Raw genomic sequence first — 27,186 nt, 5'->3', positions numbered from 1 at the left:
ACACACACACACACACACACACACACACACACACACACACACACACACACTACAGAGACCTACATGCAAACAAAACATCTATAGATGCATAAAATAAAAGAATAAAAATTAATGAAAAAGTGAAAGTTCCCTCCTGCCCCTGGAGAGTTAGATGAGGGAGGGTGGAGAAGAAGCAGGCACACTCGCATCAGTGGGGTCTCTCTGGCCCAGGAATCCTCATGTCTGCTCTGTTCGTCCTGTCCCTCCCTGCCCTCATGCCACCTTCTAAGCTGAGGAAGTGGTTGTTTAGGCAACTTGCTCGGCACTACCAGGCATAAGCTTGTAGACAACTTCTCATTGCTCTTGAGAACTGAAATGATTTGGGTGTCTATCAACACACCAAGGCACACACAAAAAGGCCCACTGTAGATAAGAGTATAGACTAACCTCAGGAGAATCTTCTGGGTTTCCTTGTGAAATGTATTCTGTTGCTTCAAGGTACATTCTCCTGTGGTATTTTCTCATTGCAAAGAAGGGCTTGTTTAGGGTGACTTATTGTAATTAACCCTCATAAATGAAAAAGGAGCTAATAATATAATTGTAACTAGTTGGAATTTTTAAAAAATCTTCATTAGCACAAACTATAGCATTTACTATATAAATAAGCACATTTAAATGTATTATGCTAATCACATAGCATAAATTATCAGTTAGGTGAACGGCCTCAGTTGGTTTTCTTTCATTCTGTTTAGCCACTGATGTGGTTTTAATTGCAAATGATAAAAGGTAAGAGACGAAAGTGTGGCTTATTGCTGTGGCCATTTTGCAGCAATGTGCTCCAGGAGAACCCTGAGCTGATTTCACCTCCATGCTTGCCTCATGAGGAAGAACTAAATGCAAAGAGAAGTGGGAATCTCTTTTTGAGAAGTGCCTCCAAAGAGGAGACAATCACTCGTACTCTTAAAAACTTATATGAACTTTTGCAACTGTACTGTAAGGAACTGTAAACCTCAGAGAGAACCAGAGTGCACTAATTAGCTCCAAAGGCAACAACAGATCAGATTCAAGCAGGCGAGGTATTTCAGCCTTGGTAATAACTAGAGGGTTGAAAAAGAGTGAATTGATTAATATTGTATTGTAGCAAATGGTACACACACGGATTGTCCACCTGTGTGCAGAGCTGTATTATCAACAGCTGTTTATCCGTGGTCAATTTTTAAGCTAGCATGAGCTGAAATCACTGAGGCAATGGATTTGAGACTAGTTTTAACATTAGCTTGGAAAAAAGCATAATTTATGAAGTAAACCTTCTAGACTGAGGAGCCAAGTATAAATTCCTTTTGGATGACATGAACTTATGGATTACTAAAGTATCTTTATGGGTAATCCCTCCTTTTGAGAGGGTAAACCAGAACTGGATACAATTATTTACATGTTGAAAGTGATGGCAATTATTACATGACATTAGTTTCACTAACTCCACAAAAGATGTTTTTCTTTTGCCAATAATTTTTTATAAAGCCCGCTGCTATGCATAAGGTTCTGAAGGTTTGTGGGGGGTGGAGAAGGGAGTTATAATTTTTTAAAGCTCAGATATAAACATGTATTTTTCCTGTTTGGGAAAATAGTTCCTCATGGTTCTGGCATGAAAGGACATTGATGCAGTAGTGTGCTGTGTTCCAGGGTCCCAAAATGATGTCTCTTGCTTGGTTTCTCTTTCACCCAGCACCCGTCTACTTTTGCTTATGCAAGACAAATCATTAAAAAGGAAGGCTTGGGGCTCCGGGGCCTCAACAAAGGATTTACGGCAACTCTGGGACGTCATGGAATTTTCAACTTGGTTTATTTTGGCTTCTACCACAATGTCAAAAACATTATTCCAGCCAGTAAGGTAACTATATAATCATTTCAGATTTGTTGGGTGGAAAAACCTATCAATGTTCATAGCTTCATCTAAAAGTATTTATTATATCCAACCAAATTCACAACCATTATCTATTTGACCCCTTCAACCTATGTATTGAGTGCTGTTATTTCCCTCTCAAATCCAAAACCTGAGACTTCTGAAAATAAAGTATATGAAGATCAATAGTAAAGCTGAGCCTGAAATGAACCCAAGTCTTGATGGGAAGGTGAATCTCCATGAAGAATGTTTCATTTACATGTGAATACTTTTCCATTCAGTCCCTAATAGAAGTTTCTACAAACTGTGTTATCATTTCATTTCTATTTCACTCACATCACCTTCTCTAAACCAAAGAATTGGTTTTTCCCCCATACTCTAAATCAGTTGCGCTCACAGGGGAAATGTCAGGCTATATTTCAAATTGTGTGTTGATACTCACTTGTAAAAGCACTTGGGCTAATTTAGGTGAGGGGTAATCCAGCTCTTCTGGAGTTATCTGCTCTTGTTACAATAATAATATACAATCTAACAAAGATGATTATTGCATTCTCTTTTGATAACTTACAGAAGCCAACAGTCTTCCAACTCCTACAATAGAAAACTGCCTGTGGAATACTTGTAACTCACACACCCCAATGTTTCCCCTCCATGAAGCTTGACATTCATGATGACAATTCTGTGTTTTAGGCTCTGAAACAAGCAACTCACACGACATTAGAGAAGTGTTTAATTCCTCCATTTCTCCAGCTATCCAAAGACTTGAGCCAGACGCAAACCACATACAATTAATTGGATTATATAAATTATTTATACAAATTAAGCACTGATGTATCTTATTACATTTATGGCTGTATTTTAATGTACATGTTAAGTAAAGTGAACTTGTTTATATTTAAGAAAGCAATACAAGAAGATCAATAAGATGTTTATATGATCACATGTTACTAGATACTTTTAAGGGGAACAGTTGGGGACAGAGGCACCAGCAAGAGTTGGGTGGGTTAAGAGAAGCTAATAATGGCGAATACAATCACAGTGCATTCTATAAATGCGAGTGATTATCAAAACTAATTAAGGAGTCCACAAATAATGGCTCATACCTGTAATCTCATCACTCTGGAAGCTGAGGTAGGCATATCACCATTAGTTTAAAGCCAGGCTGAGCTACATAACAAGACCTTATCTTTGAAACACCAATAAGTAAATATCTGTAAATTCAAACTTTATTCTAGAGTTAAGCATTCTAAAGTTAAGTAATTAAATGTTGTGCATAACTAAAAAAGAGGAGAAACCTAGAAGTATCTGTATTTTCTTAAAAGGTCACACAATCCTCAAACAACAGAAGGTATCCATTTTTCTTGCCAGTTTGCAAACCACCTTTTGTTACTAATATGAATACAACATTTTATTTCAATAAGCACCTTAATTAAGCACTTCTCTTGGGTTAAGGACATGGCTCCACCATTAAAGGCTAGGCTCACAACCAAAATGTCAAGTACTTCTTTCTGTGTGCCAGGCACTCTATAAAGTGTGCCCTTTCCTCAGAGGGTCTCTCAAGAAGCCATGGAAAAGGCCACTGAACAGGCATACTGAAAATATTTAATTGTCCAGGGTATGGGGGCCTCTCCTTCTATAAGAAGAAGGAGATGAAGAAGAGGGAAGAGGAAGAGGTGTTAGGAAGAGGAGGGAGGGGGCTGCAATCAGGCTATAAAGTGAATAAATCAATGAATAAAAAAAAAGAAAATATTTGATTGGACTTAGACAAGCAATGTGTTGAGAGTCATTAGTTAGTAATACTTCTAATCATGTATGAAAAATGCTTTACAAATTCTCAGATCACAGTTTTCTAAATTTGGACTGCTATTCTAAAAACAAATCCCATCACATTTCCTAACATGTAGTAAATCACCGTTGTCTAAAAACAATGGATTTGTCTAACATTTATCCCTCCAGCATGGCAAGGTCTGTGCTGCTCTCATCTCCCATTCCCATTTAATAAGTTAGTAAGATCAGGGGCTTTTTCTGGATTTTTTTTTCACTGCTGTATCCTCAGAGATTACAACAGTGCCTGGTGCAGAGCAGGTCCTCAGGAAATCTGTACTAAATGAATCACATGAATGAAGAAAGAAATGAATGGAGAATGTGTTTCCTTTCCTTGCATACCTTGGGGATACCTTGGCATTTGGGAGAGTCACTATATTAATTGATGTTAGTGTATGGGAGGCTGGGAGAGAATTTACAGTCGAAGGGCTTAGGGCTAGAGTGGATCTCACCCTAATCAAACAGAACCCCAAGAAAAAGAAAATAATATAATAGGGTCTTTGTATCCGGGAGGTGAGATGTTTGGTTTTGGAAATGCTTCTTAAAATGGAGATTTTCACATTGCCAAGATAAGTTTCCCCATGCTGCCTTGGTAGACTGTCAGAGCAGGCATTTTGGCAATAACCAAAATTCTAATGACCTCGGCAATGCAGACAGGCGACCACTGTGCAGGCAAAGCCCCAGAGAATAGAACGGATGGAAAGGCATGGTGTGAATTGCTCTCTCAAGACTCCCTAGACTCTGTACCTGTCCAATTCTTTTGTAAGTCTGTTTAGTGAAATGTCAATAGGTGTTTAACAAATGAATTTTCTGTTAGCTAGCATTTTCTACATTGAGACTAGACTAATAAACAAAGGCTTAATTTATTAACCAGGACCCTAAGGAATATTGAGTTCTCTCCCAACCCTTTCAACAAAAGATATGGGCTGGAGAGATGGCTCAGAGGTAAGGGGCACTTGTTGCTGTTGCAAAGGACCCAGGTTCAATTCCCAGCACCCACATGGCAGCCCATGACCATCTGTAACCCCAGTTCCAGAAAATCTGACATCCTATTCTGGCCTCTGTGGGTAAGCATGTGGTGCATACAAATGCAGGCAAAACACTCATGCACATAAAATAGAAACAAGCCTAAGAAAAGGCGCTTTTTTTTTTTTTTTGAGGTACAGTCGTACTATATAGCCCTACTCTGGCCCTGAACCTACTATCTAGGTCAGGCTACTTTTAAACTCATGATCCTCCTATCTCAACCTCTTGAATGGGATTGCAATTGACTTTTTAAATTGTGCTACAATTCTTATCAAGATGAAAACTGAAGGCCAGACATTTCACTCTCCCACACACCATCCAAAGTAGTATATAAGGAAGCTTTTGAAATACAATTTATAATTATGTTAAACAGTAAATTTTGCCCGGTATGGTAGCTCACACCCATAATTCCAGCACTTGGGAAACTGAAGTAGGGGATGATACAGCAAGACCAACCTGGGCTACCTAGTGAGTTCCAGGCTAGCCTGAACTATAAAATGAATATCAATATATCAATATATATTGGATCAATATATATTGAAAGTCTAACAAATCCTAGTGTAATCTTCTCTACAGATTTACACTCTTGAAGAAAGCCAAGGAATTGCTTCCTAACTGTTTGACTATCAACAATTTTAAGTCATAACCCACTTTGGGCAGTGACAAAATTTGCCATGTGGGCTCAGAATTTCATTCCCACACTTTAGTTTTCAAACTAAAAGAACTTGTGCCTTTTTGTTTAATGATCTTGGCACTTGGGCTTCTGTGTGGGAGGGCAGGAGGAATACTGTGCATGTTGTCTGGGGTCATCGGGTCTGAATGTCATTCTCACATGTATCCACAGAGTCATTGGCAGATAGCAGACCTTGTGCTGAGTACCAGGGGATACAATAGTGAGAAGCTGTCATAATAGAGCTTTCCAGTTAAGAGAGAGCAATTAAAAGCAAGAAGACACACACAGTTATGAATGATCTAAATGTAGAGTCAAGAAAAACTTCTTCTCTAAGGAAAGAGCATTGGAGCTGACAAACAACTTAGCCCTTAGCCAATGACAGTATGTGGACAAAAGGCATTCCAGAAATACAGAAAATTCAGTGTCAAAACTCGAATGTGGGAAGAGGTTGGTGGTCCTGGATAAGTGAAAGACATCCCAAGTGATGAATGCAAAAAAAAAAAAAAAAAGATTAGGCCAGGAATCTGGCTATAGAAGGCTGCACTGCACTGACCACTGTAGGAGACACTGAGGATTTGTGCCTCCTCCTAAAAAGCACTGATGTCTTAATCCATTGTCTATTCTTATAGAAAAAATAATGTTTGAGACGGGGTAATAGATAAAGAATAAGTTTATTTGGGAAGCCCAAGATCAGGTGCCACATCTGGTGGGGTTCTTCCATCTTATAATACAATGTGTATGTGGGGGTGGGGGGACAGAAGGTACACATGAGTACTTTTGGAAACAGGAGCCCGAGCACTTTACACTAACCCACTCTCAGAGTAACAGTCACGGAGAGCACCGCCCCTTTTCTAAAGCAGAGCCTCCACGGTACAAACTCCTCTGGAACCACCCTCTGCTTCAATCTAAAAAACAAAACAAACAAAAAAAACCCCAGCGTTTTCCATACACAACAGGGCAGACCCACATCCAAACTCACCGAGGTCTGGCAGCCTGCTAAGACCCGCGTACGTTCAGCCACACAACGTGGCTGCACAAAGAAAAGTGGCCAGGGTCCCACCACCAGCCCAGAAGCTGTCTGAAAAGCTCCGGGGAGAGAGGAAATCAGTTTTCTTCAGAGCGGCACTCGATGTATGAACTGCATTCCAACTCAAGGCCCCTGTTCAGGTGGTGGTAGCCAACACAGGTGGACTCCGTGCTTGTACTGGCTTTTTTCTTGTGCGTGTGTTTCTTTGCTAAGAGTGAGTCGTTGGCCAATACAAAAAGAACTTGTTTTGTTTGGGTTGGGGGCAGGGGGATTGTGGACTTACTGTTTTATTTTGTTATGTTCTGACATTTTGTTTTGGTTTTTGATTTTTTTGGATTTTTCCTTATTTTTTAAATTTTCATTCTTGGGAGGTTTTAAAAAAATAGAGGAAGAGATAAGGAAAGAGAATCTAAAATTGGGTAGGTAGGGAAGTAGAGAGAATCTGGGAGGGAATGGAGGAGGGAGGAAACAGAAAATCTTTAATGAGAAATGGCAAAAAGTGAGGGAAAGAAGCTGGGTTAGAGAAAGATCTGGGAGGAGCTGGGAGAGAGAATAGATATTATAAAAATATAGGAATATATTTTTTAGTTGTAAAATCAATTCTAATGAGAAAAAAAAAGACCCAAACCAGAGTATCTATGAAGCCAAAAGGAGAGTGAAAGCAAAGAAATTACCTAATCACTTTGGTTTCAGTGTGGAACTGGATATTGTGGTGATGGTGAGAGAAACACAAAATGGTGACTATCTCAATATAGGGACTGTAGGGTCTGGAACTGTAAGGCTCATGATGAAGACAAGGGAAAGAAGACAGATTGAGAAATAGTCATAGGAAATGTATGGGATATGATGATAGAATGTATGAGTAGGTTGAAGTGATAAAACTGATACTTAGATTTTTTTTTTTTATTAGGCAACTGAAAGGCCAATGATGCCCTTCCCTAGGGAAAATACACTAAAAGAAAAACTGGCTGATAGAAGAAATTACAGACTCGGTCAGGAAACTGAGTCTAAGTGCATTTGGGACTGCAGAGTGCAGACATGGTGCCTGTCAGCTGAGTGTGGTAGGTTCCAGGGTTTGAGAGAAAAGGCCTGAGCTGGAGGGACACAACTGGACAGTGTCAGTTAACCTTTGTGGGAGGAGAGGGGTCTGTTTCTTCATCGCTCAATGACCTTGAGCCAGTCACTTCGCTGCTCTGAGCTGTAGGCTTTTTCATCTATAAACTGAAAATCTGTGGTTGTTCTTTACATTGAACAAAGTCATCTTGAGAATTAAAATAAGCAATAGACAAAGCAGTTTATAAATGCTAAGATGCCATAAAAGTGTCCAGTGTGGCGGTGCTGGTGACGGCAGCAGGGAGCAGGAGTGGCGGTGAGGGCTGCGGTGGAAGCAGCCGGCATGTAGAACTGTGTGAGAAAATTCTCCCTAGGACTATGCTTTTTGCACTTAAATGAACATTATGTTTCCCTTGCCTAGAACAAAGTCATTGATTTTATGTGCTCCGTAATCTAAGCCTGACTCAAAACTGGGAAACCAGTATTCTTTAAATTTAAACCATAATAAATCAATCCTTTGTGAAGGGGGAAGGTATGATAATCATTAAAACATGTTGAAGAACGTCATCGAGTTGTTATAAAGCATGATGAGGAGGTGGTGCTCCTTGAAGGCATTATCCCATCTTCGCTGTAGGCTGTCTCTTGCCGTTCACTTTGGACAGACTGTTTACAGGGTTATTGTTTCAGTTCCCTAAACCAGCAATTGCTCATTCTCTTGTTCCAAGGGAATTTGAGATTTCATCAACTCTGACTGGCATGCGATATTTCTAGATTTTTCTTTAATTTTTTTAATCTCTAATGCCTTGCAGAATTTTTCCATCTTCAAAGGATTTGCTTTTGCAAGAAATGATTCATAATGATTAGCTCTGGGAGTAAAAATTGAAAGGCCTCTGTGTGTGTGTGTGTGTGTGTGTGTGTGTGTGTGTGTAAGAAACAGAAAAAGAGAGATTGACCACTGAGTATGAGAAATGAAATAGTGATAAGAAGGAGAAATCCTTTTTATATATTCTCCTGAACAGTTAAAAGCTTTTACATTTAGTATGTATTAATTTTATAATAGAAATAAGTTAATAAAATTTTAATGGGACCTTATAAAACCAGATTGCCCAATTCATTTTTGAACATTTTAATCAATTGTAAAATATGTCTGCAAAGGTAAAGTAGAAATTTGAAACACTAAACTCAGTTAATTCAAGTTATCCAGGCCATAAGCTGTTTAACTGGCTCTTCAAATTGTTGGTCTCTGGCACATAAATTTTTCAAATATCATTATTCTGACTTTTTGTTCCATTTCACTATTAAAACCACTTTTCTAGTATTTATTATTTTATGTCATTCTCATCACAATAACTCATTTCTGCTAAGGAAACCAGGTGAGAAATTAGGGCTCACAGGTGAAGATTGCTAGCATAATCTGAGCCAGAGACCAAAACTGCAATAGCCTGTAAAGCCCTAGCTCCTAACTCTGATTCTTATTTTATACTTTGTTACAGAGAAACGATCTCTCTAAAAGGGTTATAACTTTTACAGGGTGGAGATCCAGCTCAGTGCTTAAGATCACTTTCTGCTCTTCCAGAGGACCCCGGTATGATCCCCAGCACCCCTGTAAGGCAGCTCACAATCGTCTGTTGACTCCAGCTCTCAGAACATTGCTGGCCTTCTCGAATACCTGCACAACCCTTGCACACACACGCACACATACACTCATATACACAGGCACAGATATACACACATGCACGTAGACACATGCACACATATGTGCATACATCACACATTCACACATACCACACACACATACACATAAACGCATGCAAGCATGCACACATGCAAACACACCCACATGCACACACAATTTCAAAATCAAAATTTTAAAAACAGTTAAAGCAGTTTTTAAATTGTTCCATAATTTCTGCATCCATTCTTCTGATGAGAGGCATCTAGCTTGTTTCCAGATTCTGGCTATTACAAATAAGGCTGCTATGAACATAGTTGCGCAAATGTCCTTATTGAAAGGTAGAGCATCTTTTTGGGTCTATGCCCAGGATTGGAGACCAACAAAGCCAAAAAATCTGGGCTCAAGGGAGCCTGCAGAAACTGATGTACCAACCAAGGACCATGCATGGAGAGGACCTAGACCCCCTGCTCAGATGTAGCCAATAGGCAACTCAGTCTCCATGTGGGTTCCTGAGTAAGGGGAGCAGGGACTATCTCTGTCATGAACTCAGTTGCCTGCTCTTTGATCACTTCCCCCTGGTGATGTGGCTTTGCCAGAACACAGAGGAAGAGGATCCAAGTAGTCCAGATGAGACTTGATAAGCTAGGGTCAGATGGCAGGGGAGGTGGACTCCCACTTCAGTGGTCTAGGGGGAGGGGATAGGAGGAAGAGGGAGGGAAGGTGGGACTGGGAGGAGATGAAGGAAGAGCCTACAATTGGTATATAAAATGAATAAATTGTAAAAAATAAAAAAAACAATTGACCCTTGCTTATAAGGTCTCATCAAGGCTGGCTGCATCATCTTCCTTTGTGGCCTGGCAAGGCCGCATCCCCCCCAGGGAGAGGTGATCAGAGAGCCTGCCATGTCAGAGACAGTCCCTGTACCCCTCACTAGGGAATCCACTTCGACACTGAGCAGCCAATGGGCTTCCTCTGAGCAGGTGGTCTAGGTTTTCTCCATGCACGATCTTTAGTTGGAGTATCAGTCTTTACAGGCCCCCGTGGGCCCAGGTATTTTGGCTCCGTTGTTTTCCTTGTGGAGTTCCTGTCCCCTCCAGGTCTTTCTATCTCCCTCTTCTTCTGCAAAGATTTTGGCACTCTGCCAAAAGTTTGGCTATGAGTCTCAGTAGTTCCTTTGATACCCTAGTGGGTTGACTCTTTCAGAGGTCCTCTGTAGAAGGCTCCTATCCCATAAAAAATTTAAAAAATAAAAAATAAATGAATTTTCAAAAAAGTTTAAAATTTTTTGTTATGAAAATTTAAACAAATAAAGTAGCCAGAATGTCCAGATACTATAACTAAACTCTTTTTCATTCCAAGCTAAAACCTGGCCCCTCCTTCACATCAACGCTTTGTAATCCCTAGAACAGAACTATAGACATAACCCAGGAAGAATCTTTTTTTCCAATTTGAAATGATGCCCTGCACTATATTCCTTCAGGTTCATTTTTAGGAGCTGAAGTGTTATATAGTAAGTAGATGCAACACAGAAAAGACCATTTGGGATATTAACTGGCCACAGAACTCATTCCCATTCATTCACATCTTGCAGAAATAAAGCAGAATGGCAGCATAAAGAATTGTCCCTTCTCCCCGGAATGAGGGCATCACCTCTCATAGTAAAGCCCACTAGAAACAAATATTAATTATCTTAAATCTTTTTTTTAATATCTACAGGAATAAGTTTCCATTGCAAAAAACAAAAGCAAAAAGCCATCTTCCATTCCCATTCCACTTTGGGGATCTTCATGGTGTATTGTTTTTTTATGTTGTCACATAAACTAGACTCAGAGCACTCAGTGCTTCTAACAATTTTGTTTTCTATTTCAATATTTGCTTCTCCATATATTCCCATAAGTAAAATAACAGTAGGTATCAACATCTAAAAATAATAGCTGTCAGAAGTATTAAACCATGATTTTAGTTTACAGTCCAGCTAAGGACGTTCTCAGGTATTGTGCCAAGAATAGTAGAGTTAAAATGGTAGAGTTTAATAGTGTTAAATTCTGTCATGAATAAATCACTCCTCTCAAGTGGGTTTAAGAGAACAATTTTTCATCTATTCAATATTTCTTGCTTAATAAACCATTTAGGCCTGTCCCTTGCATTCAGTCAAGCAAATTTTGTTTTCTTCTAAGGTAACAGTCATAGAAAACTGCCTTATCTGGATGCAAACACTTTTCTCTTTTCTTCTTCTTAATACCATCTTTGTTTTGTACACCCTATAGAAAGTCAAAAGATAATGCCAGACATCCTTCAGTTTATCAGAAGAAATGTGCAGTGTTTTTAGCTGCATGGTTGAGAGCTGCCTCTTTCCCTAAGGTGAATAGGGAAAGAGCTGAATAGAAAATACACATTTGGGTTCAAGTGAGGAACTTAGACTGAGCTGTTTGCATTTTGAAAAGCAGAATCTCAATAGAATTAGATCATCGTGAGGTTTAATTTATGACAGTTTCTTTCCCTGACTCTGTCTTACTTGATCATCAGTCTTACCAATCACGCAGCAATAGGAAAGGCAGAGCATTAAAGTTTCATTAAGAACAGCTCTCCTTTCTATGAACCACTTGGGGGAAACTACAAGTACATAGTTTCTATGAAATTCCAGGATATGTGACAAGAATCTGTGGTAAAAGAGCATCTTTCACTGGCAGTTTTCACAGATTTCCTGGTGTGTACATGTTTAGGAGAGGGGGATGGGGAAAGGCAAAGAGGAAGGGCAGAGATTCAGACACTTTCTTAAATAAACCTCAGGCGAAATGTTTCCACTCAGGCACCACCCAAGTGGATGGAAAACGAGTACAAGTAACCTAGATTCTCAGCGAATCTATTCTGTCTGTGTGTTCCACAAGTATTAGTGGCACCATTCACCATGTGCTAGGTAGGCATTGTGTCTCTAAGCAGCTCCACTGTCCTGCCTTAGTGGGGTTTATAGTCCTTTGGAAGAAAAGGACGATAAAGCAATCACCATACGAGGAACTGAATCTTCTCAGGTGTGGTACAGGCCACAAAGACAGCTATAAATCTGTGAAAAGTTCACATGGACTCTAATCTTGACCCATGGTGGAGTAGGGTGAGGATGTAGAGAGAGGTCTTATTTCAGTAACAATATGTAGGCTGAGCTAAGCGAGCGTTAGTCAGGACAAGATGAAGAGGATGAGTACACTAGACTGAGCAAACACAGCATGACTTCTCTAAAGCAGAAGGAGATGTAGGGCCATGGGAGGAGACGGAGCTTGAGGGCAGCTGGTGTGCAGAGAATCGGAAGGCAGAAACTGCAAAAGTTAACTGGACTGGGACATTTTAGAGATGTGGTTTTAAGAAGTTTACTCCTCTCAAGTGCTTTGATTAGGGGGTATACATGGAACACACATTATCTAAGTGAGTGTGGGAAATTTGCATGTACAAAGGTACAGAAGTGGGATCTGAAGGGCAGAACCTATTCAAAGACCCCTACTTGATCATCTGCCTATCAAAGCCTCTCAATCTGGCCCCTGCCTTGACACCGCAACTTTTAGAATTTTGATTTGGGACTTCTGGTTGGCTAGCTTTCCTAGGAGTCAATGTTTACACTAGGGTAAGGAACAGACAAAGCATGCCAAAATATAAAAACCCAACTGGCTTCCAAGTGTAAACACTGACTTCTATTTTGTATAATACCCAAAAACTTAATGAGTTCTCAGAAGTATTATCTAACCATGTAAATATATGGATAACACATAATTACAAAGAACATGTTGTATATGAAACTTACATGAAACAATCAAGTGATAACTGCTATGCTTAAATCATAAATCATTTTGACATTTTGTACATTTTATGACTTGAGCTAAGTGGCTAAGGCCTTGAAAATTACTTTACATTTCAGAATACTTTAAAGAGCAGATAGCTTAGTTGGGGGAAGGAATTTTCATGGCTATTTTCTGAATGGCTACATTTAGATTCGGAGCTCTTAACAAGACTTTGATTTCATCCCAAAGGCCGGGGCCCTGCAAGGATAGAATCTTGGGAATAGTCCACATTCCTTAAAGAATGCTTATCAATTAAACCATCTCATTTTAGTTTAGCGACCTTTTGTGGAGTGAGGAGCTAGCATTTCCCCCAAATTATCTCACATGAAGAGAAAACAAACACTCTCATAGATTCTTCTGATATCTGTCAAGTGGAAACAACTGTATTTTTTTAATTAAGCTTCAATAGCAGATTTTTTTTCCACTGAGGACAAAGCAGCATGATGCAATGACATCAGAGAAAAAAAGCTTTTGTCAAAGTTTGTGAACAAAATTAAAAAACAGAAATGACGTTAGAAAGAATGAAAGGGTGTGTAGAACACTATTTGCCGACTTGAGCCCATCAAGACTAGCATCTACAGCACAAACTCCTATAAAAAGAGAGAGACACACGTCACCCTCACAGAGACTGCTCCTCACTCAGTCAGGAGGCAGCTGCGATTTCAACACACCACATCATTTTCATGGCCACCATTGCCAGCTGTGGGGTTGGGACCAGGTGCTTAACCGGTGTGTAGATGTACCTCCTTGTGATTTGCTTCCGAAGCTATGGTTTGGTGTTTATCATGTCTTCACATAGGAGTGCTTCCTAAAGCACCGATTAAACATCACAGTGTGCCAGGGCTGGTATACATGAAGATGAATGTAACAAGGCATATCCTTCCTCCTTAAAAGATTCCAAAGAAGACTCCCCAAAGACTGTGGTATCCATCTCTATGAACTTCTAATTAGACTTGAATCCAGGCAGTCAAAGGCCCACGCTGGTGCTATTTGTCATTTTTCTGTATACCTCTTCAAATATGTGGGTACACTGACCCTTGAGCCTCCTTTGTTTAGATTCTCTATAATTCCTCAACTACCTTCCATTGGCGTGGTCCTCTGTGGGGTCTGTATCTTCCTGTTATAAGGTGTGTCCAATTTGCCTAGGTTAGAGTTAAACACTGATTAATTTTGAGATAACCAACTCGAATGCATATGACCTGAACATATATCTTTCTTTTTTATTAATGTTTCGCAATTTTTGTAGATGCATATGGTGCTATTTTTTTATCAAATCCAACTTTCTTTTCCTCTTCACAAATCCTCCTGTATTCCCCCTCTGCTTTTTCCTCCAAACTTCATGTGCTCTTTTTTATTTTATTAAAATATAATTACATCACTTTCTCCTCCCTTTCCTCCCTCCAATCCCTACCTCAGCATACTCCCTCTAACCCCACCCATGCTCCCTCCCACCCCTCCCATGCCCCACTTACTCCCTCTCAAGTTGATTATCTTTCTCTTTTATTAATACTATTATATCTATATAAGTATTAATACATAAATAATAACCTGTTGAGTCTATTAGTGTAGCATATGTGTCTATGAGCTAAGGACTGATCATTTGGTATTGGGTAACCTATTTGGGGTTCATCCCTGGGAAAGACTAATTTTTCTTTCAGCAGTAACTAGTTCTCTGTCTAGGGGTGAGACCCTGTGAGATTCCACCCTTCCATGTTTGCATGACAGTGGGCATCATCATTGTTCAGGTCTTATTTAGGCAGTCACATTGTTGAGGTATCATGAGTGTAGCCTCCCTGACATTTCAGAAGACACAGTCTTCCTGGTCATCTGGTTCTTTCTGGCCCCTCCTCCATGATTGTCCCTAAACCTTAAGAGACATATTCTAGATGTAGCCATTGGGGCTGGGCACCCCACAATCAGTTGATCACTGCATTTTGAGAAGTTATGATTTTCTGTAATGTTCTCCCTCTGTTACAAAGGGCAGCTTCTTTGATCAGAGTTAGGCATACTTTTCTTAAAGCCCACTGGGTCCAGTTGGTGCTGGCTGTATGTCTGTGGATACAGAGCATCTCCTAGAGCATGGGCAGCCTCTCAGGAGCTGCATCCCTAAAAAAGACTGTCTCTCCTTCTCCCAGAAGCAATCAGTTGCCAGTAGCTCAATGGGTGTAGAATTCCATCTCTGCTGGAGTTTTCAGCTGCGTTGATCCTGTGTAGGTCTCGTGCAAGCAAGCAGTTATAGCCACTATGAGTCTGTTTGTGGATCGGCACTGTTGTGTCCAGTAAATATGTTTTACTGCAGTCATACACAACCTCTGGTTCTTATCATCTTTCTCCCCCCTCTGACAATTATCCCTGAGCTTTGTGGGGATGGATGTGATACAGATGTCCCATTCATCTTAGCACTTTATAACCTCTTATTCTTTCCACATTGACCAGCTCTGGCTCTCTGAAGTAATCACCAACCACTGAAAAAGCACCTTCTCCGGTGAAGGCTGCATGATGCACTAATGTAGAGGCAGGAAGATAGGAGCTTTTGGAGGTGTTTATAACCTTAGCAGAATAATAGCATTAGGTTCTCTGCCGGGGCCACTGACCTAACTGGCCATGATTTTTGTTTTGTTTTTTGTTTCTCGCTCCCCCCCCCCTCCATTAATGGTACCAGGCTGTTGGTTTTTTAAATCCAATTACAAAATGCTTGATTAGGTCAATAACATTCATGCCACTTCTGCATCGTTCACATATCTTGTTAGCGGTTGTTATTGTAGCTTGAAGGGTTCATAAGCAGGTAAAGCTGTTGATTATTCTTCTCCTATAGCGTTGCGCAGTAGCACTCCCCTGTACCATGAAAGCTGTTTAATCGGGATGAAGTGTCCAGTTCAGTACAACCTTGATTTTTCCATGTCCTAGGAGAAGTACGTGCTGTTTTCAGCAATAAATGCTGAAGTTTGAGACAGTAATCAAAAGGAGTGGCAATAATGTACAGTATTGGGGGGATGGGGCCTCCCACTGACCAGCAGCTTAAAAGATTTTTATGTGATAGTCTATGGTGTCTTGTATACATTGTCCCCTATTATATAGAATAACCGCATTTAAACTCCTTGTGTGTGTGTGTGTGTGTGTGTGTGTGTGTGTGTGTGTGTGTTTTAGGGAACTTCTACCAACAGTAGGTTTTCATGTGACTTTTTTAAATGTCTTAAATACTAGTTATTCTACCCGATAGTCCCTCCCTTCTTCAACTCCATTTAATCCTTCTGTTCTTATTTCCTTTCCCATTTTATACTACCTTCGCTCTAACCGCTTCCCGTGAGATCTCCCCTCACGGCCCCATTTTTGTTTCCTGCATTCTACGGAACTCCATTGTAAATACACATATGTAAAGATTCACACCTGACATACTATTCAGATTTTGGAAGGATTTGTTAGGGAAGGGAATTTTAAAAAGAGGGAAAAAAATATGTAGCTTTACATCAAGATGTCAGCATATGGAAAATCAAAAACTCAGATTATATCAAGTTTTCATCTTCTATGTGTGCAGTTGGCTAAATTAAGGAATTTAGGTTGCTGTGCTTACATTTTGTGTGTCTTAGTCCTATTGAAATGAGTATTTTAATCCTGACTCCTCCCTCTGTCGCTCTGGCTGGTTTTGCAACCTGTGTCCTCAGCAAACACAATGAGCAGGCCTTCTCATCCTCACCCCGTTTCGCACAGCCCTTCTTCAGGCTACTATTTGGACATGCATTTCACAGGAAAACCAATCGCTTGTCTAACAGAGAATCTCTCCAACTATGCTATCATCCATCCTCCAGCCAGTGTTTTATTAATTCCATATCTTACTATTCAGCATAACATTAGAGGGTTTTTCAAGTGTTTTATGAAAGTAAGGTGAAATTAAGGTGATTCAGGGTATATGAAACTTTCCAAAACACAATCCTGGAGTGGGCTTTCTGCTGTTTCTTCATGTAGGGGTAAACTGTGAACCTCGTGTTTATAATGCCTTTTGACTATAGCCTCAAGGAAATGAAAGCCTGCCTCACAACCCTCGGTAGTGACATGCTTCCAAAATGCAAGTCTAAACCAAATGAAAACTGAAGTTCTTCAAAGAAGTGCTTTTGTGATACTTGTGAGCCATGTGACTTCTCACAGGACTGCTTTGCTTGACCTGTCACCAAGAGAAGTTAAATGGTGGCAACCATGAGGAACAGACAAAAATGTGACTTGAGCTGATAGAGTTGGGGAAATTCTCAGATAAAATTTTGGTATTTAAATTGATGTCCTGAGTAACCTTAAACGAAAAGCTGCATTGCTGTGCCCTGTTCAATAGCAGACTTCCAGCTATCTCCCTTACCACCTTACTAGTAAAAAAATCCTCGCTCTCTGATCCTCCTTAACCCCTCCTTCTGGCAGGGCTCTGTGTGGAATGTCTTCTTAAAGCCACCAGAACCTAATCACAGAGGTTTGTGGGATGGACAGCGGTTCTCTATTTACCAAGCTGGCAGCCAGCTGGCCAGTTACTACAAGGGGCATCAGAGCCCATGCCAGAGAAGGTAAAAGACTGAAGGGATGACTCTTTTCATCAAGACACTTAATCTCTGTGCACGTTAAATCCTCAAGTGCCGTTGCCTTACACTGCGGATGGATGCGCCTTTAGCTGTTGACTATCCAGTGTGAATTAGAGGGGTACAGTGACAGAGAGTGTGTTGATTGTTAACTGCTTTGGGTCATAAATTAATCTTCTGATGACTCCTTTTGTGAAGCTCTCATAGGTTGTATCTGTACCAGCTGTAGCCCGGGGTAGGCAGTGTCCGTAACCGTAAGAACAGCGTTGGAGGGGAGTGCCTTAGCCACAAAGAACGCAAGGAGGGGTGTGATATGATAGGTGTCCTCTTTGTGAATCTCTGGCCAAACCGCAACACAAGTGGGGCATCCTTGTCTCCACGGAGACTCATTCACTCTCCCTGTCCCTTTTCCTCCCTGCCCACTCTCTGATTTTCCCCTACCACTGTCCGTCCCTCCCTTCCTCCCTTCCTCTCTTTTCTTTAGAGTTGTAGTTGCAAGAGTCCTCATACTTTTGAAATTACATTTACTTACTTATTTATTTTGTGTACAAGCACAGGTGTGTGCCACAGCACTCCTGTGGAGGGCAGACAAAGCAAAGACGTGTAATGCATGGCTCAATGCCCTGTGTGAAAGACAGATATATGCAAAAATAAACCATCCATAACCATGGGTTAGAGTGTGGTTAAGACAGTGTCTCGGGAATAAAAAGGAAAAATTCCCGATGAAGATATCCTGAGGTTTCTTGTGCATGGTGGTACAATGAAGGCATCAAAGGCAAGGTCAGAGTGCTGGCTGTGACCTACCATCCCTAAACCAGATTCTGGCACATAGCAGATTATGAAGTCAAGAGAGCAGACTGGCTGTGGATTCAGAAAACAATTGATGAGAATGTTCTTTTGGCCACACCATAAGCACAGTAACTGACCTTCCATTTTGCCTACTAAGAGCACCAAAATTACTAGTTGGTAGCATGGATCTTACTATCTCATTCATTCATTCATTCATTCATTCATTCATTCATTCATTTGTATGTGTGTGTCACAGGCATGCGTGTGAAGGTCAGAGAACAACTCTCAAGGGTCAGTTCTCTCCTGACTTTTGACTTCCAGGGTTCAAACTCAAGTTGTCAGGTTTGTGTGTGTGCAAGAGCCTCTAGACCTGCTGAGCCATTGCACCAGCCCCACATAAAATCACTTGCAGTCTTCTTTCCAGAGAGGAAGGAAGCTGACCTGGGAAACTGAGGTAAGTCTGAGATGCAACCCAGACTTCACAGCCTCGTTTAGGAGCTACCTGTGTGGTCTCATTAGCACACGGGGGAATGGGTTGGACATGTGCTCCACACTGCCGGTCTGGCGGTCTCTCCGGTCTCAGACTCCAACAGTGTCTCAAGCATGCTGGGCGTGACAGATCCCCTGCCCACCCGCTCCTTGGCAAATAGATCAGGAGACTGGATCTTTCCCGAGGTCTCATGACCTTCCCAGCCAGCTGTGCATATAGATCAGCATTGTTGTCGTCATCCTGAATAGAAGAAAAAACAGATTTCAACTATGTCACAGCAACACTATGAGAGGATCTTTCCACGGGATGTGGATCTCTAGCCACAGCCACTCGGAGTTCATGGAGCTGTCAAGATGGCTCAGGGGAGGAAAGCACATAATCCCAAGCCTGACTACCTGAGGCCCATACCTAGAACCCATGTGGCAGAAGGTCACCCTTGAAGGTTACCCCCTGACCGCCACACATTTGCCATGACCTGAGTGGACACACATGTATACACAAATACGTAATATTAAAAAAGAAAACATGGCTCATTCTAACACTCTCCACTCTCTGCCAGTCTTAGCACTCAGAACACGTTCGAGTCTACCATCACTTCTAAGAAAATGAGAGTGGACGGATGAGGTAGATGTTAAACCCCACCCACACACACACCCCGTACACTGCGCTCTCAGGGGCTCCATGACACATCTGCGGTCAACTTGAGCAGGTGCTGAGTCTGCCCCCTCGGGAGCTCAGAAGCTTCTGTGCAGTAATGTAGAAGGGCACCACGAAGGCATTTTTCTCTCCTTGTAAAAGAGAAAGACGAAGGATGGAGAAGTATTTAGACACACCTCAGTCACTTTGCAGTCACTGCATTGTTTCTCCCACAGAAATACCCTGTTGATTTTTAAATCCCTTTAAACCTCCCTGGCACCTGTATGGCCCAGATCCAAAATTCACTGCCGAATCCCTTGCTCTTGCTTTTTATATTTAACCTCGCAGGCGTTTCAGTGATTGTGACTCCTGGTTATTGAGAATTTAAGGCCCTCCAGAAGTTTCCTTCTTCCCTGGAAGCTAGAATCCTGTAGCGCTCAAATCTCAATATCAGACTGTCTTCATTGTCATCCCCACATTTTCCTAACCAAGTAAGCATATGGACAAATACACACTTTAGTTCTGCAAGCTTTAAAAAAAAAAGTGTAATCACACAACCTGTCTTGTTCCTGGATGACAATACCTCCAAAATATTGATGGAAAGAGTGAGAGGAAGGTGGAGTGGGGAGGTTGTCCAACTTAGTCATGATAATACATGATACAGCTTCTTTTTAGGGTAAAAACTGAGGCTGCAAACATAATGAGAACTTCCCAGCAAATTCATTATAACAAAGCATAGTGCAAGCTCTCTGGCCACAAAAAATGGACCCAAGGAAAGTGAGTCCCACTGAAGACCTAATTAAATACTTTGATGTCAGAAAGCAGAGCAAGGAGCATTGGAAAATCAAGTCTGACCAATATGAAGGGCCTAAATTCACGTGGAAAAAAAGAAATAGCTCTCTTCTTCCTATCTCTCTGTCTCTGTCTCTCTTTCTCCATCTCTCTCCCTCCACCCCTTCCCCACCCTTCTCTCCTTTTCTTCTCTTCCATGAAGGAAGACTAAGACTCAGGAACAATGGGCTGTAAATTCTTCAGCCAATTAGCCCAGTGACTTACTACTGTTTCTAATGCACAAAAAGTCGCAGGCTGTTTTGTAGCTGCCCCAAGTCGGTTTGTTAATAACAGGAAGCTAGCACTTCTCAGTACAGTGGATCAAGCTACACGTGAAAATAAATGCAAAAAACCTGGAGGGGAATAGCAGCAGACCGAGAGTAGCCTTGATTTAATTTAACATTTGGGGTCCACACACATGAGCGTTTTAGTAGGCTTCATGGTGGAAGTTGCTGTCATTTGTAAAATATTCTGGCCAATTAGCTAATAGTGTGCTTGGATTTCTCCTGTTTTGATACAGTAATACTAAGTACATTGTGAAGCCCAATTATACAAATCATCCCCATATGCCATACCAGTCTTTCTTTATGAACTGTGTTTATAAATCCTGTGTGAGGAAATGTGTACTTCAGCAATTTAGACCATGTGTAAAAACATAGCCAATGGGATTGTCAAGAAAACAAGTTCCAGCCTAGGAAATCCTAATGTGCCCGGCTGGAATAACAGGAGGGTGCCGAGAGGGCGACTGGGCTGGAGGGCGATGCTCTCCCGGCTCGCATACTTGTCACTTTACAGCGCTTAACCAATTTAGGTGATCCCGCTTCCTGTGCTGGTGCTTTCTTCTTTCCTTTTAGGATCCAACCTTGGAGATTTTGAGAAAATTTGGGATTGGTTTTGTCTCAGGAACAATGGGCTCAGTCTTCAACATCCCCTTTGATGTTGCCAAGAGTAGGATCCAAGGGCCTCAGCCTGTTCCTGGAGAGATCAAGTACAGAAGCTGCCTCAAAACAATCTTGACAGTCTACCGGGAAGAAGGGTAACACATCCTCTCTTTAATTAATATGCAAGGCTTAGGGGTTGTTAAAAAATAGTCTTGTTGGTCCGTTTTCATGAGAGCCAGCAGGCATTCCGAGGCTGGGCTTGGGTCTAAGGAGCTCTGTGGCATACATGACAAGATTTGCAAGGCCACACAGTAATGAGACATTGGCACAGTGTCTGTCCACCACCGTGATCACGCAGAGAGGCCTGACTGTACAACACAACGTGCTGAATGTTTGCCCGAGAATGTGCGGGTACACTCTTTCTTTACCTGTCATGTGGGTGGTATTATTGTGTGTTGTTTGTCCCATTTAGCATGTGGACAGAATCTTGTCTTCCGACTGAAAATCTAATCAAAATTTTGTCTGATTATATTCTCCTAAGAGAATTATATATGAGTATTCTGAAAACCTGGATTCTTAAATTTTTAGGTATCTGCCTTTTTCTGATCTTTTTTCTAAGTTGTAGTTTCTGTCTCCTTTCTCCTCATCCCAACAATATTCTCCAGTAAACAAGTGATACTTTATTATTTTGATCTAAACTGCATTATATTTCCTAATGTGAATCCTGGGTCTGTGGTCTTTTAAATTCAATTAGAAAAATCGTTTTGCCTGTATACACAGCTGTCTTGAAAGCAAGAACCATCTCACTGATGAAAGCCAAGTTTCTGATTGGACAAGACCCACGTAGCCTGTAATAAAAAAAAAAAAAAAAACAACTGATTAACTCTTTCCCTCCATCCAATTTGCTGCAGCAAATACTGAGCCAGATACTGTTGGGTTGGGAGTGAGTGTAATTTCAAGTAGTTTCTTGACAAATGCTGTGTGAGCCTCTCAATGAAGCTGGGGTCTAACTACCTATTTCCAGAATAAGAATCTTGTGTCCCCCCCTCCACTTCTGTTACAGGATTTTAGCCTTATACAAAGGCCTACTACCCAAGGTGATGAGACTTGGACCAGGTAACAATGATCTCACTCTTTATGTCTTTCCTTCATCATAGCTCTAATATCTCTTCTTTTGTTACTTGTGTGGATCAGGAACACTACAGAAGCTTACTATATTGGGAGAGAGTGAAAACTTGAGGATAAAAGGTTACCTGTTCAAGACACTGAAAGCATCCATTAGAAACACTCTCCCTTTGTTTATAACTACTGTTTATAGCTTTGCTGGGGGCCAATGAGAGCCAACACAAAGCTAAGTCAGCAGGAAAAGTTTCACAGCCACTGAAGCCTGAGTGAGCTCCAAAACATACGCAGTGGCTTATGGAGAATTTCACAAAGAAACTGGACAGATAAAAACTCTCCCTTGGGCTCCAGGCCCGGTTGTGCTTCTGCCTCACCTTCATTTCCAAAAGAGAAAACACAGAGGACTCGCCTCCCTGAACTTCATTTCCCCACCACCTGAATAGCGTGAAGCTGTTCAAGGCCACTCGCTTGTCCCAGCCTCCCTCCCTCAGTAGAGACTCCTGGCTTGGGCCCTCTCTGAGGCAGGAGGGGGGGGGGTGCTGTCATTCCATGGGAGGCAGCTGCCTCTATGTAAATAGATAAGGAAATAGCTGCTGGAAACTCAACTGCCTGGGCAAATAGCCCTGGATTACAAGCCAGCCTATGATTAAGTATGAGCGCATACCTTCTAGACCACACGCTTTTTTTTTTAAACCAGATTGTGTGTCTCTCCTTAGACATCCTGCTAGTCTTCTCGGGAACACCCTCTCCTCTCTTTGCTATCCCTCCATTTTAACACCAGCGGCCTGCGTTCACACACACGTGCTTACATTCACATCCTAACCTGGAAGGCTGCCCTGGCTCCCCATCTTAGACAAAGAAAAGCAGCACGTAAAATGAAGCTGGAGAAGAGTTCACACTTTCGTGTATTCAGAAGTCATTCCTCATTTCCCCATTTATACCCCGACCTCCATGGGCATTTAGGCGCGGATTATTCTCCGTATTTGAGCTCTAGCCTTGCCTCCAGTCAATCATCGGCCCATGTGTCAAAACCAACTCAGTAATTGTACACACCGGGAGGGCTGTGCATCTCTGTGCTTTTCCTCTCACCAAACAGTGAAACTCTGACAGCAGGCCTAATATTAGCAAAAGTCACAGGACAAAACCCTAAACCAGGTTTTTCAAAAGAGTAGGGATGAAAAGGATAACTGGGGAGAGTGTAGCCAAAATGGTAACTGACTGGAACCTTGAACCAAAACTCTTAAATAATCTGCCCCCAAGTTTTGTTAGAGGCTTTCAAATGTTTGCTTAGGTTTTTAAATGTTCTGCATGAACTACCCTAAGCCACTCTGACATTATAGTCAATGAAAAGCGTTGTTGTGCTGCTGTCCAGCCTAAACCAAGTTGTGAAGAGCCAGTAACCTAATGGAAACTCCTGGCTTCTCCTGCATTTCAAATGTGCAAGTCCTAGGGACACTAAATGGGGGCGGGGGGGAGTCAGAGGGAAACGTAGGACTGTTGAGTTAATGCCAATCCTATTTAAGGGGGAAGAAAAAAGAGAATATAAAAGAAGATGGGGCCAGGGGGATGGCTAGAGTGGGTAAAAGTACTTCCCACCAAGACTGACAAGCTGACACCATCCCGCCTACCTACCCCCAGGGCCTTGGGACTTGGTGGAAGGAAAGAACAGACTCCTACAAGTTGTCCTCTCACCACCTCCTCACACATACCACTGGGGTGGGGGCAAATCTCAAATAAAATTCAAAAGTTAAGCTTAAGATACATAGGGTTGAGGTGGAGGTAGCTCAGTGGTAGAAAAGGTAGCTAGCATTCACTAGGCCCTGAGTTTGAGCTCTAGAACCACAAGTAAGAAAAAGAGAGGGAAAGGAGGAAAGGGATACGACTGGAAGGTGTGGAGAGAGGGAGGAGAGGAAAGAAAGCAAGAAGGCAGTGGAGGGGGTACCCACACTTTTCATCCTTCATCCTGGAGACACATTTGACCTTGTTTTAGTAAATGCTTTAGCAGCCCTACTTGACTAACAACGAGGTGGCACCTCCAAAAGAAGCAAGTCTGAGTTCCTCTCTCTCTCTCTCTCTCTCTCTCTCCATCTCTCCCTCCCTCTCGCCCTCTCCCCCATCTCTTTCTTTCCCCTCTCCCCCTTCTCTGGAGTGGGGTGCAAACGTGTGCTTGCCTGTTCTCTCTGTTTGTGAGCAGTTAGTAAAAGTAGATGCAACGGTCACGTACACGTGAACAACCTCTGTGGGGCTGCTTCTTGTTTGTTTGCTCATTTGTTTGTATTGTTAGAATTCCAGTAGAGCTATACCAGCTGAATGGAGTTTAATAGAGTATCTTCATGGGTTAAAAATGAAAATTACAGGCAGATAATTATCTTTGGTTTACGGTTACACAAACATGTGCTGCCTGGAGATTTAAAAAAAAAAAATCATATGGCAGTGTGTGCAAAATAGCTAAGATCCAAATCAGGCCCCTTTCCTTTCCAAGAGAAGTCAACCCTCCACTCCTGCAGCCAAGCTGTTGTAAGTCATGATCTGAGTATTTGTCCACGTTTGGGTTTTGTAACACTTTTTTTCACACAGTTAGGCCATTCCACGTCATAGAACATAGAACACATTCTATTTGCTACATCAGGTAGAACACAAAGTGATAGCTAGGCAAAAGGCTTGCCCCCGTGTGCAGGCATCCGGCATCTTCCACGCGTATCTTCCTGAGTCATCTTCCTGTTGATGTCTTTTACAGTAAACCACTTCACAGCCAGTCATTCTCATCTAGGGTAAAGGGTGGTCCCCTGCCACCCAACCCTAATTCCAAAGCTCCAAGTTCAGATCTGTATACTTGAGGAAGATATATGAAATGATGCTCAGCTTCCAACTTCTTTTTGTTGAGTTTTGCAAAGCAGAGTCTTAAAACATTCAGAAAGTAACTCCAAAACAACACAATCCAGTTTCAAAGCCAGACTCATCTGTCAAATCACGGTCTTGGAGAATTCTTTCTTGAATACAACTAAAGATGTTGCCAATTCTGCCTGAAAAGGAGAAATCTGTTGCCTAGATGGGAAGAATCTGAAAGTTTTTGTCTGCGGAAAAGCCGCATGCCTTTACATGACTAAATATGTCTTCATTTATTTACTTTTTTAAAAATTGAAAGTGCCTGAAAAAGAATCTGATGAGAAATGATGAAAGTTGCAGAAACACAGAGGGAGGAAAAATGTATTTGGAGACTCAAGATGGTCTTGATTTTACCCTGAGAATTTTCCGTAATTGTCGTTTTCTATCTGTGCATCAGAGCTCCAGAACTGATGGTTCCAAGAGCCCCAGCCTGATAAGGCCTTCCTTCTGAGACTCGGTGGTGTGGGGGCGGGGGGGAGCAGTGCCCTGCCCTTCTGCCCTTGCAGAGGACTGTGACGAGATGTGCCTGTCTGCCCTAGGCGGTGCGGTGATGCTGCTGGTGTACGAACACGTCCACTCATGGCTGCAGGAGAAATGGTGAGAGGCGGAAGAGTCTTCCCCTCAGCCCCTCCAAGAGAAGACAGTCGGCCAAGCTAGACGTGCTGGGAGAAGGGAAGATGGCCCGCCCGAGAGCAAAGCCTGTTCTGGTGTTTTATAAATTTGTAGGCAAAGTGACATGGCAGTTTGGGCCATGCACATGACACTGTGAGAAGCAAACTAACATGAAGCAGTGGAGTGTAAGTTAGGTAGAGATAGGGTAGAGCTCAGAGGCAGTTCATAAAAACTATGCGAACTTCCTGACTCACGCTGCCTCGCCATGAAGACGCATTTAATAATTTTTTTTTCTGAGAAGTCTATAAATACTTAAATTCTTGAAAATAAATTGTCCTGTGGCTACTTCCCTGAGAATTTTTTCAAAGAAATACTGAGGAATGAGCCAAAATTTAAGCACTTTTTAAATAAGGAATTACTTTTCCATAAATCATATTGTAAAAGATAAGAAAGAAAAAATTTAAACACACCAAAACAGCTTTTAGAGAATGTTTAATTTTGTGAGTGCTGAGTTAAATTATGAGTCTATTGGTTTTCTCTAGCAATAATACACCGTTGGGCTCTGCTCTCCTAAATCTATTTTATATTTCACATGGTGATGTAAGTGGGTAATTTTAAATCATGCTACTTGAAGTGTTTTATTAAAAATAAATGATATTATATTCATGATATTATATTCAACTGCTTTCTTTTTCAAAGTTCATTTTGAAAACAAGTTTTATTACTGAAATATTTTTTTTATGTTAGGTCACAAATTGAATGAATTCTTCGGGCCCTTCTCTGTTGCCTGTATTTGCCTTGAAATACCTTGTTCCTGAGCCTTTACCTACGCCATTCTTTAAAAAGATGTAGGAAATAAAGCTGTTTCTCCAGATTCTTAGGTTTAAGTGACATATTTAAGTACAAAATCAACTGTTTAGAATATTAAAAATGTCTACACTAAGAGGGAAATGTTTCTAAATGAAAATACATTCTTCAGCATTTTCAAGTAATCTTTTTTTTTTTTAAAAAAAAAAAAAGATAGCTTTTTGGTCTTGATACAATGAAAGCTTATTTTTATGACTATCCCCAGAAACAGAACTACTTTAAAAATGTTTAAATGACACCTGTTCTTAACTGCTACTGTCAACTATTTCTACTATGAGGAAACCTCACCAAAACATTTTGAAAATAAACAGTAAAGATGACATGGTAATTATTTGTATTTATTAACTTAGAGCATTTGAAGTATAAAAATAAAAGGCTTTTGACACACTGTATATACATACATAGCCTTCTGTTGTACATCTTTTCCAACATGCTTTTTTTTTTTTAATTTCAGCCTGATATATGGGTCATTAAAAACAGAGAGCTAGGAGCAGAAAGAATGGGTTTGTGTGGCATGACTCTTTCTGTC

At 41.2% G+C, this 27,186-nt stretch overlaps 1 protein-coding gene across 3 annotated transcripts in view; it reads left to right on the top strand.

Moving 5' to 3' along the window:
• The window catches only part of Slc25a21 (solute carrier family 25 member 21), a 532,806-nt gene extending 505,829 nt beyond the window's left edge, over positions 1-26,977 (top strand). For 2 of the 3 annotated variants that reach the window (XM_055608702.1, XM_055608701.1), the window contains 4 exons: positions 1,706-1,870; positions 21,144-21,325; positions 22,234-22,286; positions 25,718-26,977. In XM_055608702.1, coding sequence (XP_055464677.1) covers positions 1,706-1,870; positions 21,144-21,325; positions 22,234-22,286; positions 25,718-25,779 — 462 coding nt within the window. In that variant the 3' untranslated portion in view covers positions 25,780-26,977. The remainder of the gene's footprint in view (positions 1-1,705; positions 1,871-21,143; positions 21,326-22,233; positions 22,287-25,717) is intronic. The other variant, XM_055608703.1, reaches the window with a different exon arrangement.
• Positions 26,978-27,186: the final 209 nt, after the last annotated feature.

The sequence above is a fragment of the Psammomys obesus genome, unplaced genomic scaffold, assembly GCF_907164565.1.
Source record: "Psammomys obesus unplaced genomic scaffold, mPsaObe1.curated_primary_1811, whole genome shotgun sequence".
Taxonomy (NCBI): Eukaryota; Metazoa; Chordata; class Mammalia; order Rodentia; family Muridae; genus Psammomys; species Psammomys obesus.
Note: the sequence above shows the minus strand (reverse complement) of the source record. Positions and strands in the feature narration are given on the sequence as shown.